The sequence below is a fragment of the Eriocheir sinensis genome, unplaced genomic scaffold (genome assembly GCF_024679095.1).
Source record: "Eriocheir sinensis breed Jianghai 21 unplaced genomic scaffold, ASM2467909v1 Scaffold453, whole genome shotgun sequence".
NCBI lineage: Eukaryota > Metazoa > Arthropoda > Malacostraca > Decapoda > Varunidae > Eriocheir > Eriocheir sinensis.
This window is the reverse complement of record NW_026111780.1, coordinates 205234-223892: the sequence shown is the minus strand read 5'-3', so window position 1 is coordinate 223892 and position 18659 is coordinate 205234. Positions and strand designations below refer to the sequence as shown.

The 18659-nt window shown below is 47.4% G+C and overlaps 2 protein-coding genes and 3 long non-coding RNA genes across 5 annotated transcripts in view; 2 read left to right on the top strand and 3 right to left on the bottom strand.

Annotated features, from left to right (window-relative positions):
• The window catches only part of LOC126992372 (cell death abnormality protein 1-like), a 51463-nt gene extending 45201 nt beyond the window's left edge, over nt 1–6262 (bottom strand). The window contains exons 1-4 of the mRNA XM_050851086.1: nt 6211–6262; nt 3008–3241; nt 2006–2095; nt 276–401 (exon numbers count right to left, since the gene is read on the bottom strand). Coding sequence (XP_050707043.1) covers nt 276–401; nt 2006–2095; nt 3008–3212 — 421 coding nt within the window. The 5' untranslated portion in view covers nt 3213–3241; nt 6211–6262. The remainder of the gene's footprint in view (nt 1–275; nt 402–2005; nt 2096–3007; nt 3242–6210) is intronic.
• Nucleotides 973–1679, bottom strand: LOC126992384 (uncharacterized). The gene is made up of 3 exons (XR_007746511.1): nt 1545–1679; nt 1205–1411; nt 973–1066 (listed from the first exon to the last, which is right to left on the bottom strand). It is a non-coding gene; the product is annotated as an uncharacterized LOC126992384 (long non-coding RNA).
• Nucleotides 6263–11222: 4960 nt separating the features above from the next.
• LOC126992377 (melanoma-associated antigen C1-like) lies at nt 11223–12981 on the top strand. The gene is made up of 2 exons (XM_050851095.1): nt 11223–11656; nt 12077–12981. Exons 1-2 carry the CDS (start codon nt 11295–11297, stop codon nt 12672–12674), a joined length of 960 nt encoding a protein of 319 aa, XP_050707052.1. The 5' UTR covers nt 11223–11294; the 3' UTR covers nt 12675–12981.
• Nucleotides 12982–14698: 1717 nt separating this feature from the next.
• Nucleotides 14699–17414, top strand: LOC126992380 (uncharacterized). Its single transcript, XR_007746507.1, has 2 exons — nt 14699–15235; nt 16132–17414. It is a non-coding gene; the product is annotated as an uncharacterized LOC126992380 (long non-coding RNA).
• On the bottom strand, nt 16726–18611 carry LOC126992379 (uncharacterized). Its single transcript, XR_007746506.1, has 2 exons — nt 18467–18611; nt 16726–16907 (listed from the first exon to the last, which is right to left on the bottom strand). It is a non-coding gene; the product is annotated as an uncharacterized LOC126992379 (long non-coding RNA).
• Between the last annotated feature and the right edge of the window lie 48 nt (nt 18612–18659).

Genomic DNA, 18659 nt, shown 5'->3' with positions numbered 1-18659 from the left:
TATCTTTTTCTCCTTTCCTCCTCTTCCCTTCCCTTTCTCTCCTCCCCTTCCCTTTTTATCTCACCTTTCCCTTCCTTCCTCCCTTTCCTCTCTTTCATCCTCCTTTTCCTTCTCTCCTTTCCTTCCCTTTTTCCTTCTGTATCCTTTCCCTTCCTTTCCTTCCTCCCCTTTCCTCTCTCTCAACCTCCTTTTCCTTCTTTCTCCTCTCTTACGCTCCCTTCCCTTCCCTCTCTCACACAGCACAACACACAGCAACACATCAAAGCAACACTCACCTCCCCCACAGCAGACACATCGTTTCTTCTTCCCTGAACAGAGCGGTCCCAAATCCTTCTCATTCTTCTTGCATCGCCGGCGGCAACTTCCCTTCTTTTGGACGCACGCTCTCTCCGGCTTGCATCCTGGAACAAACCGCGTAGGAACCAGTATTAGGGAGAGAGTGCGGTGTGTTAGGAGATCATGAATTGTGTGTTGGTGTGTTTAGTGGACTCAGAATACGACAGTGGTGTGTTTATAGTGAGTTTCAGGGGTAACTATTTCTTTTCATGTGTTGTGTGTTGTCCAAGGCCCGTATCCACAATAATTTCGCTTCTCATAACTGTTTCCCAATGCCGCAAAGGTGAGTCAGGTTCTCTTGAGTGGTTTGTCGTTCATGGTGTTGAAGCCTTGTCATATTACCAGACTCGAAACTACCATTGGAGATACTAACATAACAGCCTCCATCCACCAAAGCCTTGTCAAACTATCACCAGGCTCATAACACTACCCATGGAAATACTAACACAACAACCTCCACCAAAGCCTTGTCAAACTATCACCAGGCTCATAACACTACCCATGGAAATACTAACACAATAACCTCCACCAAAGCCTTGCCAAACTATCACCAGGCTCATAACACTACCCATGGAAATACTAACACAACAACCTCCACCAAAGCCTTGTCAAACTGTCACCAGGCTCGTAACACTACCCATGGAAATACTAACACAACAACCTCCACCAAAGCCTTGTCAAACTATCACCAGGCTCATAACACTACCCATGGAAATACTAACACAACAACCTCCACCAAAGCCTTGTCAAACTATCACCAGGCTCATAACACTACCCATGGAAATACTAACACAACAAGCTCCACCAAAGCCTTGTCAAACTATCACCAGGCTCATAACACTACCCATGGAAATACTAACACAGCAACCTCCACCAAAGCCTTGTCAAACTATCACCAGGCTCATAACACTACCCATGGAAATACTAACACAACAACCTCCACCAAAGCCTTGTCAAACTATCACCAGGCTCATAACACTACCCATGGAAATACTAACACAACAACCTCCACCAAAGCCTTGTCAAACTATCACCAGGCTCATAACACTACCCATGGAAATACTAACACAACAACCTCCACCAAGGCCCAAACTATCACCAGGCTCATAACACTACCCATGGAAATACTAACACAACAACTCCACCAAAGCCTTGTCAAACTATCACCAGGCTCATAACACTACCCATGGAAATACTAACACAACAACCTCCACCAAAGCCTTGTCAAACTATCACCAGGCTCATAACACTACCCATGGAAATACTAACACAACAACCTCCACCAAAGCCTTGTCAAACTATCACCAGGCTCATAACACTACCCATGGAAATACTAACACAACAACCTCTACCAAACCCCAAACTATCACCAGGCTCATAATACTACCCATGGAAATACTAACACAACAACCTCTACCAAACCCCAAACTACCACTAGGCTCACAGCACCCATGGAAACACTGCTAACATAACCTCCACGAAAGCCTTGCCAGAAGTGTGTGTGTGTGTGTGTGTGTGTGTGTGTGTGTGTGTGTGTGTGTGTGTGTGTGTGTGTGTGTGTGTGTGTGTGTGTGTGTGTGTGTGTGTGTGTGTGCCCCGTTTGAGAACATGAACCCAGGGCAGTACACAAGAGCTCGTCAATATCTTAACTAAACTCAAAATACTTTACCTTTCTTTTTCTTATTTTTCTTGGGCGGCTTTTGGGAAGGAGTGTCGTATTTTGCCCCTGGTTTTAGTACTGCAGGGCGCGCGTTTCCCCCTGCCAAGGAAACACATTGCCTTGATATAAAAAGACTCAAGATTAACGTGTTTCTCCTTGTATTTTGCTATCTGGTGTATTTGGCTGTATTATAAGAACCTGTAAAGACACTTGTGATTGGGTCTTTCATATGAAGTTCTAAAAAGCACATGATTCAAGCTGATGTGATCTTATTTATTTATGAAGCTCTAAAACACTTCTCCGTAAGATCTCTCTCTCTCTCTCTCTCTCTCATCCTCCTCTCCTTGTTTCCTCCTCCTTTTTCTCTCTCTCATCCTCCTTTCCCTTCTTTCCTCCCCTTCCCTTTCCTTTCCATCCTCCTCCTCCTCCTCCTCCCCTTTACTTTACTTTCTCATCCTCTTTTCCTTCTTTCCCTCCCCTTCCCTTCTTCCTTCTATTCCCTCTCCAACTCTCCCTTTCCCTCTTTTTTTCCTCCCCTTCTTCCCCTCCCCTTTCCTCTCCCTCATCCTCCTTTTCCTTCCCTTCTTCCTTCTGTCTCCTTTCTTATTCTCCTTTCCCTCCCCTTCCCTTCCCTCTCACTTATATATTTTAACGTAACACTATTTCTTGCGTCCTTAATAACTGTCAATAGTACTATGGTCTCCTCCATTTACCAGTCACTTAATACCTCAGTTTCTGCTTCGTAAATACCACCAGTCACTTAATACCTCAGTTTCTGCTTCGTAAATACCACCAGTCACTTAATACCTCAGTTTCTGCTTCGTAAATACTGCTATTCACCTCGTATCTCAATTTCATAACTACTTCAACGATTACTATTTCGGATTCCAGAATTTCACGCATATAAAGAACTGTGTGTTTTCTTCCTGACTCAACCCTTTGCCTATCCTTCCCTCCTTCACTTACGTCTTATACTGAAACCCATGATCAACACTGTCTTTCCTCTCTTACCTTCTGTCACGTCGGCGTTGAGGCTTCCCGCGGCGGCATCCTCTCCTTCACGTGTTTCTTCCATCGCCCCTTCAGAAGCTTCGGGCAAGGCACTTCTCCCTCTCTGTTGATGCTTCGAAGAGAGTTCCTTGGCGGTAAGAGGTCCCAGGAGGAGGCAGAAGACGGCCAGACCCAAAAGACCCATCGCTATGACCACGCTCCTCATTCCGCCGGTGGTCAGGTCACGGTGCGGGGCTGAACAGGACGCGGACAGTTTGGTATAGTCAAATGCTCCCATCCCTCATACCAACTATTTCCGAAGGCCAAAAAAGAGGTTAATCGATTTCTAATGAGTGATCTTTTAGGTTCACGGTACAGAAGAAGGCCCAGACTACCACCAGGGTCATAAAAGTACTACCCCTGGAAATGCCCTAAACTCCCATGAAAGACTAGTCAATTACGTGTTCTTTTAGGTTCACGGTACAGAAGAAGGCTCAGACTACCACCAGGGTCATAAAAGTACTACCCCTGGAAATGCCCTAAACTCCCATGAAAGACTAGTCAATTACGTGTTGTTTTAGGTTCACGGTACAGAAGAAGGCTCAGACTACCACCAGGGTCATAAAAGTACTACCCCTGGAAATGCCCTAAACTCCCATGAAAGACTAGTCAATTACGTGTTCTTTTAGGTTCACGGTACAGAAGAAGGCTCAGACTACCACCAGGGTCATAAAAGTACTACCCCTGGAAATGCCCTAAACTCCCATGAAAGACTAGTCAATTACGTGTTCTTTTAGGTTCACGGTACAGAAGAAGGCTTAGACTACTACCAGGGTCATAAAAGTACCCCTGGAAATGCCCTAAACTCCCATGAAAGACTAGTAAATTACGTGTTCTTTTAGGTTCACGGTACAGAAGAAGGCCCAGACTACCACCAGGGTCATAAAAGTACTACCCCTGGAAATGCCCTAAACTCCCACGAAAGACTAGTAAATTACGTGTTGTTTTAGGTTCACGGTACAGAAGAAGGCTCAGACTACCACCAGGGTCATACAAGTACTACCCCTGGAAATGCCCTAAACTCCCATGAAAGACTAGTCAATTACGTGTTCTCTTAGGTTCACGGTACAGAAGAAGGCTCAGACTACCACCAGGGTCATACAAGTACTACCCTGGAAATGCCCTAAACTCCCATGAAAGACTAGTCAATTACGTGTTCTTTTAGGTTCACGGTACAGAAGAAGGCTCAGACTACCACCAGGGTCATACAAGTACTACCCCTGGAAATGCCCTAAACTCCCATGAAAGACTAGTCAATTACGTGTTGTTTTAGGTTCACGGTACAGAAGAAGGCTCAGACTATCACCAGGGTCATAAAAGTACTACCCCTGGAAATGCCCTAAACTCCCATGAAAGACTAGTCAATTACGTGTTATTTTAGGTTCACGGTACAGAAGAAGGCTCAGACTACCACCAGGGTCATAAAAGTAATACCCCTGGAAATGCCCTAAACTCCCATGAAAGACTAGTCAATTACGTGTTCTTTTAGGTTCACGGTACAGAAGAAGGCTCAGACTACCACCAGGGTCATAAAAGTACTACCCCTGGAAATGCCCTAAACTCCCATGAAAGACTAGTAAATTACGTGTTGTTTTAGGTTCACGGTACAGAAGAAGGCCCAGACTATCACCAGGGTCATAAAAATACCCCTGGAAATGCCCTAAACTCCCATGAAAGACTAGTCAATTACGTGTTCTTTTAGGTTCACGGTACAGAAGAAGGCTCAGACTACCACCAGGGTCATAAAAGTACTCATGGAAATGCCCTAAACTCCCACGAAAGACTAGTAAATTACGTGTTCTTTTAGGTTCACGGTACAGAAGAAGGCTCAGACTACCACCAGGGTCATAAAAGTACCCCTGGAAATGCCCTAAACTCCCATGAAAGACAAGTAAATTACGTGTTCTTTTAGGTTCACGGTACAGAAGAAGGCTCAGACTACCACCAGGGTCATAAAAGTACCCCTGGAAATGCCCTAAACTCCCATGAAAGACTAGTAAATTACGTGTTGTTTTAGGTTCACGGTACAGAAGAAGGCCCAGACTATCACCAGGGTCATAAAAGTACCCATGGAAATGCCCTAAACTCCCATGAAAGACTAGTCAATTACGTGTTCTTTTAGGTTCACGGTACAGAAGAAGGCTCAGACTACCACCAGGGTCATAAAAGTACTACCCCTGGAAATGCCCTAAACTCCCATGAAAGACTAGTCAATTACGTGTTCTTTTAGGTTCACGGTACAGAAGAAGGCTCAGACTACCACCAGGGTCATAAAAGTACTACCCCTGGAAATGCCCCAAACTCCCACGAAAGACAAGTAAATTACGTGTTGTTTTAGGTTCACGGTACAGAAGAAGGCCCAGACTATCACCAGGGTCATAAAAGTACCCCTGGAAATGCCCTAAACTCCCATGAAAGACTAGTCAATTACGTGTTCTTTTAGGTTCACGGTACAGAAGAAGGCTCAGACTACCACCAGGGTCATAAAAGTACTCATGGAAATGCCCTAAACTCCCACGAAAGACTAGTAAATTACGTGTTCATGGGCGCAGAAATGTTTAAAAATATGGCCCACAGGCTGAGACGATCCCTATGTGGTGTTCCCAGACGCGTCCACCTCTCACAACAACTATTTTCAAAGGCCAAAAAAGATGATCAGTCGGGTTGTAATGAGTGTGTTTTTAGGTTCGTGGTACAGAAGAAGGGTCAGACTACCACCAGGGTCATTAAGCTACTCCTGGAAATGCCCACAACTCCAATAGGAAAGCCTTAAAATATGTGGGGTTGTTTTTTATCCAACTTAGTGGAAAGATAGTCAAGTTTGTTTTTTACTTATCTATCTTTACAGTGAAGGAAGCAGCTGAAGGGCAAAAATTAAATGAGAAAAACAAAGCCCGCTAATCATTGCTCGGTTGCTCCTATAAAAGGGAATAGAAAAGAGCGGCCAGAGGAGAGGTCAATTTCGGGTGCAGATTGGAGATTTTGCGAGAGATCGAGACAATATAGTTAAGTTTATGTAGCGACAGATCGACAATATATAGTTAATTTTGCGACACAGCGACAAAACCGTTGAGGTACGTGTTGGCGAGGAGGAAAGGACCCGCTGGAACCAAGGCAAAGACGGTCTCGCTAATCTGCTGGTTTTGCAATAGAGTGCTTTTTACCTGAGGCGGTGATGGCGTTCGTCGTGTTAAGGGGAACCACTGCGAGGGGAGGAGATGCTGGGACTGGGTGAGCATCATTGAGGCAGAGGATTTATACGACTCTCTCTCTCTCTCTCTCTCTCTCTCTCTCTCTCTCACACACACACACACACATATGCAGAGACACCCCCCTCCCCCCCCACCCCCACCCACCCCACACACTAACACATTGAATACATATCATTTTTCGTGACAAGGCTTATCTCGTTGACGTGTCACAGATAGATATTTTGCAAGGGAGAGACAGAAGCGTGTTATTTTCACATGCAAGGCGAACGCTCTGTCGTATATTTTGGTAATAAAGTCATGTCCGGGGTAAGCCTTCGGTGTGGAATCCTGGAACAGTCATGGGTTTAAAGATTTTAGCGCCCAAGAACACGTAATTATTTGACAAGGCTTTCATAGGAGTTGTGGGCATTTCCAGGGGTAGTTTTATGGCCCTGGTGGTAGTGTGACCCTTCCTCTGTACCGTGAACCTAAAGAAACATACATTTGACAAGGCTTTTATAGGAGTTTTGGGTATTTCCAGGGGTAGTTTTATGGCCCTGGTGGTAGTGTGACCCTTCCTCTGTACCGTGAACCTAAAGAAACATACATTTGACAAGGCTTTTATAGGAGTTGTGGGCATTTCCATGGGTAGTTTTATGGCCCTGGTGGTAGTGTGACCCCTCCTCTGTACCGTGAGCCTAAAGAAACATACATTTGACAAGGCTTTTATAGGAGTTGTGGGCATTTCCATGGTTAGTTTTATGGCCCTGGTGGTAGTTTGACCCTTCCTCTGTACCGTGAACCTAAAGAAACACATATTTGACAAGGCTTTCGTAGGAGTTGTGGGCATTTCCAGGAGTAGTTTTATGGCCCTGGTGGTAATTTGACCCTTCTTCTGTACCGTGAACCTAAAGAAACACTCATTAGAACCCGATTGATCCCTCCTTGACCTTTAGAAATAGCTGATGTGAGAAGCGATGGTGTCTTATAATGCTGACCTTAGGCCCCTTCACACTGCACCGACTCAGCATCCGGCGATCGTTTCTAGACCTCTCTCCGACCATACGGGACCCTCCACATCAACATTTCACACCCAAGACCTCGTATACCCCCGAATCGCTGGGTTGTCGTGGCCCAGATTCGATCGGCACAGTGTGAACGGGGCTTTAAAAACTCGACTCCACATTAGACCAGCGGCCCCTCCAGACACACTCGTTGTCATGAGCGTCCGTACTACCACACTGCTAGCACATAAATGGCTGGCAATGAGTTGGTCCCCACGGCTCTAGTGCCAGGAACACCAACAGCTCTCTCCTAAGTCTAAGGCTCTTCGTCTCATCAGCTCTCCTCCTCATACTGATAGTCTTCTACCTCTTAATTCCCGCCGCCATGTTGCCTCTCTTTCCATCTTCTATCGATATTTTCACGCTGACTGCTCTTCTGAACTTGCTAATTGCAGGTCTCTCCCATCAGAGCCTGGAGCTGCCCCGCTGGACATGGTGAAGCAGTACCGGAGGGAGAGCCGAGGAGATGCCTGACATCCTGGTAAGATAGTAGGTAGGGAGTAGGTAAACATGTCTGGCGAGACCCGCCGGTGTTCTTCACTACGCTACGAAGGTATGTGAAATTTTCCAAGATACCAGTGTCCTCGCCACGCGTGTGAACAGACTGCACTGCTTCATCTGGCCAGCCTCCAAACACCTGTATACCGTGGTCTTTGGCCCAAGGCACTTAAGTCCCAAGTGGTTCGCCTCCTCGTGCAGTGCCTCGAGAGTAAAGGCAAGGTCGGTGATCCTGGTGCTACCAACACTTGCTCCACAATGACGCAAGTCCACAACTCTGTCTAATGCCGAGTCATGCAAGTGTTGGTAAGTCACGAGGCAAGGACAATAAGCCGCCTCACCCACGCGTGCACGGGAAAATGTTGGACACGGCCCTCACACCCTGCACGGCCCTCACACCCTGCACGGCCCTCACACCCTGCACGGCCCTCACACCCTGCACGGCCCTCACACCCTGCACGGCCCTCACACCCTGCACGGCCCTCACACCCTGCACGGCACTCTCGGCCCCAGAGAACAGGACAGTCAACAGGCTAACAGCTCCAACACGATTGCCAAGGAGTTGCAGGAGTCCCATAACAGCATTGCCAAGGAGTTGCAGGAGTCCCATAACAGCATTGCCAAGGAGTCACAGGAGGCACATAACAGCATTGCCAAGGAGTCACAGGAGGCACATAACAGCATTGCCAAGGAGTTGCAGGAGTCCCATAACAGCATTGCCAAGGAGTCGCAGGAGGCACATAACAGCATTGCCAAGGAGTCACAGGAGGCCCATAACAGCATTGCCAAGGAGTCACAGGAGGCCCATAACAGCATTGCCAAGGAGTCGCAGGAGGCCCATAACAGCATTGCCAAGGAGTCGCAGGAGGCCCATAACAGCATTGCCAAGGAGTCACAGGAGGCCCATAACAGCATTGCCAAGGAGTCGCAGGAGGCCCATAACAGCATTGCCAAGGAGTCACAGGAGGCCCATAACAGCATTGCCAAGGAGTCGCAGGAGGCCCATAACAGCATTGCCAAGGAGTCACAGGAGGCCCATAACAGCATTGCCAAGGAGTCGCAGGAGGCCCATAACAGCATTGCCAAGGAGTCGCAGGAGGCCCATAACAGCATTGCCAAGGAGTCGCAGGAGGCACATAACAGCATTGCCAAGGAGTCTCAGGAGGCCCATAACAGCATTGCCAAGGAGTCGCAGGAGGCCCATAACAGCATTGCCAAGGAGTCACAGGAGGCCCATAACAGCATTGCCAAGGAGTCACAGGAGGCCCATAACAGCATTGCCAAGGAGTCGCAGGAGGCCCATAACAGCATTGCCAAGGAGTCGCAGGAGGCCCATAACAGCATTGCCAAGGAGTCCCAGGAGGTATAACAGCATTGCCAAGGAGTCGCAGGAGGCCCATAACAGCATTGCCAAGGAGTCACAGGAGGCCCATAACAGCATTGCCAAGGAGTCACAGGAGGCCCATAACAGCATTGCCAAGGAGTCGCAGGAGGCCCATAACAGCATTGCCAAGGAGTCACAGGAGGCCCATAACAGCATTGCCAAGGAGTCGCAGGAGGCCCATAACAGCATTGCCAAGGAGTCTGGGAGGCACATAACAGCATTGCCAAGGAGTCACAGGAGGCCCATAACAGCATTGCCAAGGAGTCGCAGGAGGCCCATAACAGCATTGCCAAGGAGTCGCAGGAGGCCCATAACAGCATTGCCAAGGAGTCGCAGGAGGCCCATAACAGCATTGCCAAGGAGTCGCAGGAGGCCCATAACAGCATTGCCAAGGAGTCACAGGAGGCACATAACAGCATTGCCAAGGAGTCGCAGGAGGTTCATAACAGCATTGCCAAGGAGTCACAGGAGGCACATAACAGCATTGCCAAGGAGTCACAGGAGGCACATAACAGCATTGCCAAGGAGTCACAGGAGGCACATAACAGCATTGCCAAGGAGTCACAGGAGGCCCATAACAGCATTGCCAAGGAGTCACAGGAGGCCCATAACAGCATTGCCAAGGAGTCGCAGGAGGCCCATAACAGCATTGCCAAGGAGTCGCAGGAGGCCCATAACAGCATTGCCAAGGAGTCGCAGAAGGCCCATAACAGCATTGCCAAGGAGTCGCAGAAGGCCCATAACAGCATTGCCAAGGAGTCACAGGAGGCCCATAACAGCATTGCCAAGGAGTCGCAGGAGGCCCATAACAGCATTGCCAAGGAGTCGCAGGAGGCCCATAACAGCATTGCCAAGGAGTCACAGGAGGCCCATAACAGCATTGCCAAGGAGTCGCAGGAGGCCCATAACAGCATTGCCAAGGAGTCGCAGGAGGCCCATAACAGCATTGCCAAGGAGTCGCAGGAGGCCCATAACAGCATTGCCAAGGAGTCGCAGGAGGCCCATAACAGCATTGCCAAGGAGTCGCAGGAGGCCCTGAATGCCTCGTGACTCACTCAACTTTACCGGGATGTAATCAAGGCGCCGCTACGTCTCACCCTGAGGAAGCTATTCAACTGTTTTATCAATTCGTTGGACATGATATTTACGATTGAGATTTTGAGTTTAAGAACACTATGAATGGTTTAAAAATCATGGTAGAGAAGGACGGCAGTTGTGTGCAATGAATAATAGAGGATGGAGGTCTGGACGTGTCGAGTCGATAGATGCAGAAATTGAGTTCTGGAGGTAATTTAGGATACTAGTTATTTTCCCTAGTGCTACCAACCTCTGAACCCCGCAAGTCTTGTCTGCTCGGCCGCCAAACAGTGGTAAACAACAACAGCAACAACAACATAAAAAACAACGTCAGCAACAACAACAACAACAACAACAACAACAACATAAAAAACAACGTCAACAACAACAACAACAATAACCGAAACTGACCTCTCTTTTGAAAACTCTTTATTTAATCTTTTTTAACGGGCTTTTTCCTACACTATTTTTTTTTGCTTCCATTCCAGTAATAAAAAAAACAAGAACAACAACAACAACAACAACAAGCAGGCAGATTACAGGTGTACGTGACTCGTCTTTCACAGGTGCATGGCTTCCCCCCTCCCTCCCCCCTCCCCCCTCCTCCTCCCCCACACCTCCCCCCGCCCCCGCCGCCAGCCAGATAAGAGCAATCAGATCATATCTTTCCCTGTCGCTCCGAATTTGACGAGCAACACAATGTAACAGGTCGATATAATGACACTTCCGGGACCAACACACACGTGGGGGCATGGCGGGGTTGGTAACACTTGCTGGGTTGGTGATCTCAAATTATCCTTCCGTCTAACACACCAACTACTTCCAAAGGTCAAAAAGGACATTAATCGGGTTCTCGTGATTGTTGTTTTAGGTTCACGGTACAGAGGAAGGGTCAAGCTACCATCAGGGTCATTAAACTACCCCTGGAAATGCCCACAACTCCAATAAAAGCTTTGTCAAATGTGTGTTTCTTTAGGTTCACGGTACAGAGGAAGGGTCACACTACTACCAGGGTCATAAAACTACCCCTGGAAATGCCCACAACTCCTACGAAAGCCTTGTCAAATGAGTGTTTCTTTAGGTTCATGGTACAGAGGAAGGGTCACACTACCACCAGGGTCATTAAACTACCCCTGGAAATACCCACAACTCCTATAAAAGCCTTGTTAAATGTGTGTTTCTTTAGGTTCACGGTACAGAGGAAGGGTCAAGCTACCACCAGGGTCATTAAACTACCCCTGGAAATGCCCACAACTCCTACGAAAGCCTTGTCAAATGAGTGTTTCTTTAGGTTCACGGTACAGAGGAAGGGTCACACTACCACCAGGGTCATAAAACTACCCCTGGAAATGCCCACAACTCCTACGAAAGCCTTGTCAAATGAGTGTTTCTTTAGGTTCACGGCACAGAGGAATGGTCACACAACCACCAGGGTCATTAAACGACCCCTGGAAATGCCCACAACTCCTACGAAAGCCTTGTCAAATATGTGTTTCTTTAGGTTCACGGTACAGAGGAAGGGTCACACTACCACCAGGGTCATTAAACTACCCCTGGAAATGCCCACAACTCCTATAAAAGCCTTGTCAAATATGTGTTTCTTTAGGTTCACGGTACAGAGGAAGGGTCAAGCTACCATCAGGGTCATTAAACTATCCCTGGAAATACCCACAACTCCAATAAAAGCTTTGTCAAATGTGTGTTTCTTTAGGTTCACGGTACAGAGGAAAGGTCACACTACTACCAGGGTCATTAAACTACCCCTGGAAATGCCCACAACTCCTACGAAAGCCTTGTCAAATGAGTGTTTCTTTAGGTTCACGGTACAGAGGAAGGGTCACACTACCACCAGGGTCATTAAACTACCCCTGGAAATGCCCACAACTCCTATAAAAGCCTTGTCAAATGTGTGTTTCTTTAGGTTCATGGTACAGAGGAAGGGTCACACTACCACCAGGGTCACAAAACTACCCCTGGAAATGCCCACAACTCCTAGGAAAGCCTTGTCAAATGAGTGCTTCTTTAGGTTCATGGTACAGAGGAAGAGTCAAACTACAACCAGGGTGATAAAACTACCCCTGGAAATGCCCACAACTCCTAGGAAAGCCTTGTCAAATATGTGTTTCTTTAGGTTCATGGTACAGAGGAAGGGTCACACTACCACCAGGGTCACAAAACTACCCCTGGAAATGCCCACAAATCCTATAAAAGCCTTGTCAAATATGTGTTTCTTTAGGTTCACGGTACAGAGGAAGGGTCACACTACCACCAGGGTCATTAAACTACCCCTGGAAATGCCCACAACTCATACGAAAGCCTTGTCACGAGGGGTTTTTTCAGACAGAGGAACTGCGCGGCGCCATACCCTACCGCGTCGCAGTCACGTGATAATCCTCGTGATCAGTATGACGTAGATAAACACTTTTTTCCTTCTTCGCCTCAATGTGCAGCGGAATACAGGAACAAGCGTGGGCTGTGAGGCAATTTCCTGTTGATGAGTGCGGGGGAAATAACCTCAAGCCCACGGAGGGTCAGGAGGTTATGTTAAAAATGTACGCTATATGTTAAGGAATTGACGTGTTTAAAGTCTCTTCCTCTCATCAACTCCCCTTCTCTTACTGATAGTCTGCTATGAGGCAATTTTCTGTTGATGAGTGCGGGGGAAATAACCTCAGGCCCACGGAGGGTCAAGAGGTTATGTTAAAAATGTAAGCTATTATGTTAGGTTAAGTGACGTTTAATGGGTATCTTTAAAGGCTCGTCGGATTACAAGACATTTCGCCGCCAAAGAAACACATATTTGACAAGGCTTTCGTAGGAGTTGTGGGCATTTCCAGGGGTAGTTTTATGACCCTGGTGGTAGTGTGACCCTTCCTCTGTACCGTGAACCTCAAGAAACATATTTGACAAGGCTTTCGTAGGAGTTGTGGGCATTTCCAGGGGTAGTTTTATGACCCTGGTGGTAGTGTGACCCTTCCTCTGTACCGTGAACCTCAAGAAACCTTAACTCGCATTTACTTGAAAACTGGAACATTGCTTGATAGTTTATTGTTGCAAGTAAAACAGTTGGAAAGTTTCGTTTAGTCGGGGCAACATCTGTGGTCATATGCCGGAGAGAGACAGAAGGGGAAGGAATTATAGGAGAAGGGAAAGTTTGGTTTAGTCGGCGCAACATCTGTGGTCATATGCCGGAGAGAGACAGAAGGGGTAGGAATTATAGGAGAAGGGAAAGTTTGGTTTAGTCGGCGCAACATCTGTGGTCATATGCCGGAGAGAGACAGAAGGGGAAGGAATTATAGGAGAAGGGAAAGTTTCGTTTAGTCGCCGCAACATCTGTGGTCATATGCCGGAGAGAGACAGAAGGGGAAGGAATTATATGAGAAGGGAAAGTTTCGTTTAGTCGGCGCAACATCTGTGGTCATATGCCGGAGAGAGACAGAAGGGGAAGGAATTATAGGAGAAGGGAAAGTTTCGTTTAGTCGGCGCAACATCTGTGGTCATATGCCGGAGAGAGACAGATGGGGAAGGAATTATAGAAGGGAACAGACCCCAGGAGACGGGACACAACCTCCGATTAATACCTGGTACCCATTCACTGCTGGGTGGACAGGGGCGTAGGGTATCGGAAAAGCCACCCAAACTTTTCCACTCCGCCCGGGAATCGAACACGGGCTCTCTCGGTTGTGAGTCGAGTGTGCTAACCACTGCACCATGAAGCCCCCTGTCTGAGATTGGATGCTCGGAAATCCCATCCCTCTATAGTCTTGATGGAGGAGAGGCTACACAACCACAAACACACAGGAATAAACCGTCAATCAGTCAGTCAATCAGTCAGGAAAATCGCTGGTGTGCGGGTTGAGGGTCGTATTTAAAAGCATTTCTGCGCCCAAGAACACGTAATTGACTAGTCTTTCGTGGGAGTTGTGGGCATTTCCAGGGGTACTTTTATGACCCTGGTGGTAGTCTGGACCTTCTTCTGTACCATGGACCTAAAAACACACTCATTACAACCGGACTTATCACCTTTCTTGGCCTCTGAAAATAGTTGTTGTTAGAGGTGGACGCGTCTGGGAACACCACATAGGGATCGCCTCAGCCTGTGGGCCATATTTTTAAACATTTCTGCGCCCAAGAACACGTAATTGACTAGTCTTTCGTGGGAGTTTAGGGCATTTCCAGGGGTACTTTTATGACCCTGGTGATAGTCTGGGCCTTCTTCTGTACCGTGAACCTAAAAGAACACGTAATTTACTAGTCTTTCGTGGGAGTTTAGGGCATTTCCAGGGGTAGTACTTGTATGACCCTGGTGATAGTCTGGGCCTTCTTCTGTACCGTGAACCTAAAAGAACACCCATTAAAACTTGATTAACCTCATTTTTGGCCTTTGGAAATATGTAATTAGGTACCCGTTAGGTTACTGGCGGGCCTTTGAGTCGTATTTTAAAACATTTCGTCGCCCAAGTTCACATATTTGCCAAGGCTTTCGTAGGAGCTGTAGGCCTTTCCAGGGGTAGTTTTATGACCCTGGTGGTAGTTTGACCCTTCCTCTGTGCCATGAACCTTAAAAAACACTCATGAAAACCCGATTGATCCCCTCTTTGACCTTTAGAAATAGTTGATGTGAGAAGCGATGGTGTCTTAAAATACAGCCCTGATAAGCCTCTTCTGCACGCACGTCGCTTCATGTGACGAAGATCAGATAACGTGTAGGTATTTTTCTTCTCCGCCCCAGTATACGCAACGGAAAGTAGGATTAGTGTAGCAATTTCCTGTTGATTAGTGCCCGGGGAACAATCACGATCACGGAAAACGACCGGATACGCGGGCGGGTGTTACGTGTTAGGGATTTCCTGCACCGCGTCATTGAGTTGTATATATGAATTATGTCCTGTGTGGTGCGTGGCAGAGGCGTAAACAGCACGGCGGGCACCACACACACACACACCTGAGGCTTCCTGGCAAATAAGCAGCTCAGGTAGGGTTCAGATCGTATTCCTGCTAGGGGAGGTGGCTTCGTGGTGCAGTGGTTAGCACACTCGGCTCACAACCGAGAGAGCCCGGGTTCAATTCCCGGGCGGAGTGGAAAAATTTGGGCGGCTTTTCCGATACCCTACGCCCCTGTCCACCCAGCAGTGAATGGGCACCAGGTATTAATCGAGGGTTGTGTCCCGTCTCCTGGGGTCTGTTCCCTTCTCCTATAATTCCTTCCCCTTGTCTCTTTCCGGCATATGACCACAGATGTTGCGCCGACTAAACGAAACTTTCCTTTACTTTTCCTGATAGGGATTGTCGTTTTGGACCTTTTTCTTCGTCACGGGGTTCCGGGATAAAATTAGCCCTAATCCCGGGAAATCCCAGGATTAGGGGATTTTTTTTTTAAGTTGCGAAGGGAACACGATACATTTAAGAATAGGCCTATAGACTCAAATCTCACACTTGTAAATTACACGTTTTGAATTCAAGCCAACATTACTGATATCATGAGAGTATCCCGACAGTATCCTCCCGAAATTGACCTCTCTTTTGGCCACTTCTAATCTCTCTCTCTCTCTCTTATAGGAGCAGTGAGTAGCGGACTTTTTTTTTTTTTTTTGCCCTTGAGCTGCTTCCTTTACTGTAAACAAAAGGACAAAATGATATACCACAATCAAGACAAGACTCACTCAATATCCTTTGTTGTTTACTTGCAACAATAAACTATATCAATCAATCAATAGGAACGCCAATTTTGCGCCTTCAATTGTTTTCCACAGCACCGCGTAACACCTAGGCTGGGTATAAACTCTAACCCAAGCAACACCCTCTGAATAGCGATCCTGCATATGTTAAAGCCATCTAGACAAGGAAGATTACATTATTGCTCTTTTACAGTTCTGAGATGAGTGACTGTGGTGGCGGTGGGGACTGTGGCGGCGGCGGTGGCGGTGGTGGAGGGAGCTGTGATTTCGGTAGCGGCGGCGGAGGTGGCGGAGGCGGCTGGAGCATTTTCAGTAGTGGTGACGGACACACTAGCCACACCCACTACACGCACACGGACACTGGAGGAGGTGGAGGCCGGAGGAAGAAGCGTCAGAAGAAACAGAAGGGCGGCTCAACGCACTCCCGCGGGCACAAAGACCAAGACTGCTGTGTGTTGTGCTGAGTGCTGACGGAGGCGGCTGGGACTTAACCCTACAAGCACCGAGGGGGGGAAATCTGGCCCCTCCTGAGCCACTTCTATCAAAACGATACTTTTTTGTTATTATCAATTGTAAAAGAAAAAGTCCTACATAAAAACGTCCCAGCTTATATAGTTAATGGCGGCCGGAGGGGATCTCAGAAGTCCAATCAGATCTTACTCCAAGGGTTGGATGCTCAAAACTCTCCTTTAGCCCTTTGACTGCGGATTTCCTACAAGAAGTCATCACCAAGCTACAGAAATGGAGCAAAAAGTGGCTACTACAATTCAATGAAGAAAATGTAAAGCCATGTATCTTGAGAGGGGAAATCCAGCACACCAATACCACATGGGAAACACTCCACTATCCACCACAGAGGCAGAGAAAGACCTGGGAGTGTATGTTACCAGGCTACCAGGGAAGGGATATCCAGCACACCAATACCACATGGGAAACACTCCACTATCCACCACAGAGGCAGAGAAAGACCTGGGAGTGTATGTTACCAGGCTACCAGTGAAAGCCAAATCCGTGACAGTCGCAGCAGACGGGTTAGAGTAGAAGCAGAAGTGTGGAATTGTAATCTGTAAAATTATCTCTTGCCGTAGGAACTCGGGAAATATAATCGGCTGAGTACGACAATCTGGCAACAGAGAATATAGAAACAGGGACTAAGAGAAAACGAAGAAAGGCGGACTAATTTAAATCAGTCACTTCAACATGCCCTCCCTCACACCCCACACCGCCGTTTGTAGACATTGGAATTACAGTCACGCAACAGCACAATAAAAAGACATATTTTTTTCGTCAGCGGCTTGCCTGAACGCACTGTGAAAGAAGGCGAGAATGCACATCCAGAGTGCACACACGGCCCCAACTTTAGTCACCCCTGAACTGGCGGGTATTTTTTTTTTGGCTCCAAGTGACGTCATCCCGCTGCTCCGCCCCCAAACCACCAATAAAAAACTAATAAAATGTATGTTTGATGTGTTGTAACTATTGTTTGATTCTGATGTGTTGATTTACTCATGTCCCCTTCATCAGCTGATCATGGATAGTGAGGTAAGGTGGGGTTAGGATTACAGGAGCTGCCGTAGGGGAGGGGAGGGGAGGACCATTTGATATGAGTAGGAAACGAGATGGGGAGATAAAAGTTCACAGTGGAGGGAAGGGGAGGGAAAGAGGGGAGGGAATATAGGTCAACCGGCCTCTTGCAGACTCCTTAAGGGGTCGTATTACAAGACACCCAAGAACACATATTTGACAAGGCTTTCGTAGGAGTTGTGGGCATTTCCAGGGGTAGTTTTATGACCCTGGTGGTAGTGCGACTCTTCCTCTGTACCGTGAGCCTAAGGAAACACTCATTAGAACCCGACTGACCCCCTCTTTGACCTTTAGAAATAGCTGATGTAAGAAGCGCGCATCTTATAACATCAGCGTAAGGGTTAATCATCAGGGTCGGGGTCGCTTCCACTTCTTACATCAACTAACCATCGCCAAAAGGAGGAATAGTGTCACCGAATTCAATGTACTGTTCTGGGGTCTACGACTTACCAACTGAGGGAACACTGTCGTCATGGGCAAATTAGGGAAGCAAGTGATTGATTTATTATTTTTTTCACAGTAAAGGAAACGGCTCAAGGGTAAAAAAGAAAAAAGAAAATTATGAGAAAAAAAAAAGTCTTCAAATCACTGTTCTTATAGAGTTAAGAGAAGGGGCCAAAAGAGAGGAACGATTCCGAGAGGAGGGGTGTCCTGATACGCTCCTCGTGAAAGTGTTGAAGTCGTAGGCAGGAGGAAATGGTACTGACGAAGGAAGATTGTGCCAGAGTTTATCAGCGTGAGGGATGAAAGACTGAAGATGCTGGTTAACTCATGCAAAAGGGATTTGGACAGTACAGGGATAAGTTTGAAACACTCCACTATCCACCACAGGGGCAGAGAAAGATCTGGGAGTGTATGTTACCAGGCTACCAGTGAAGGGATATCCAGCACACCAATACCACATGGGAAACACTCCACTATCCACCACAGGGGCAGAGAAAGACCTGGGAGTGTATGTTACCAGGCTACCAGTGAAGGGATATCCAGCACACCAATACCACATGGGAAACACTCCACTATCCACCACAGAGGCAGAGAAAGACCTGGGAGTGTATGTTACCAGGCTACCAGTGAAGGGATATCCAGCACACCAATACCACATGGGAAACACTCCACTATCCACCACAGAGGCAGAGA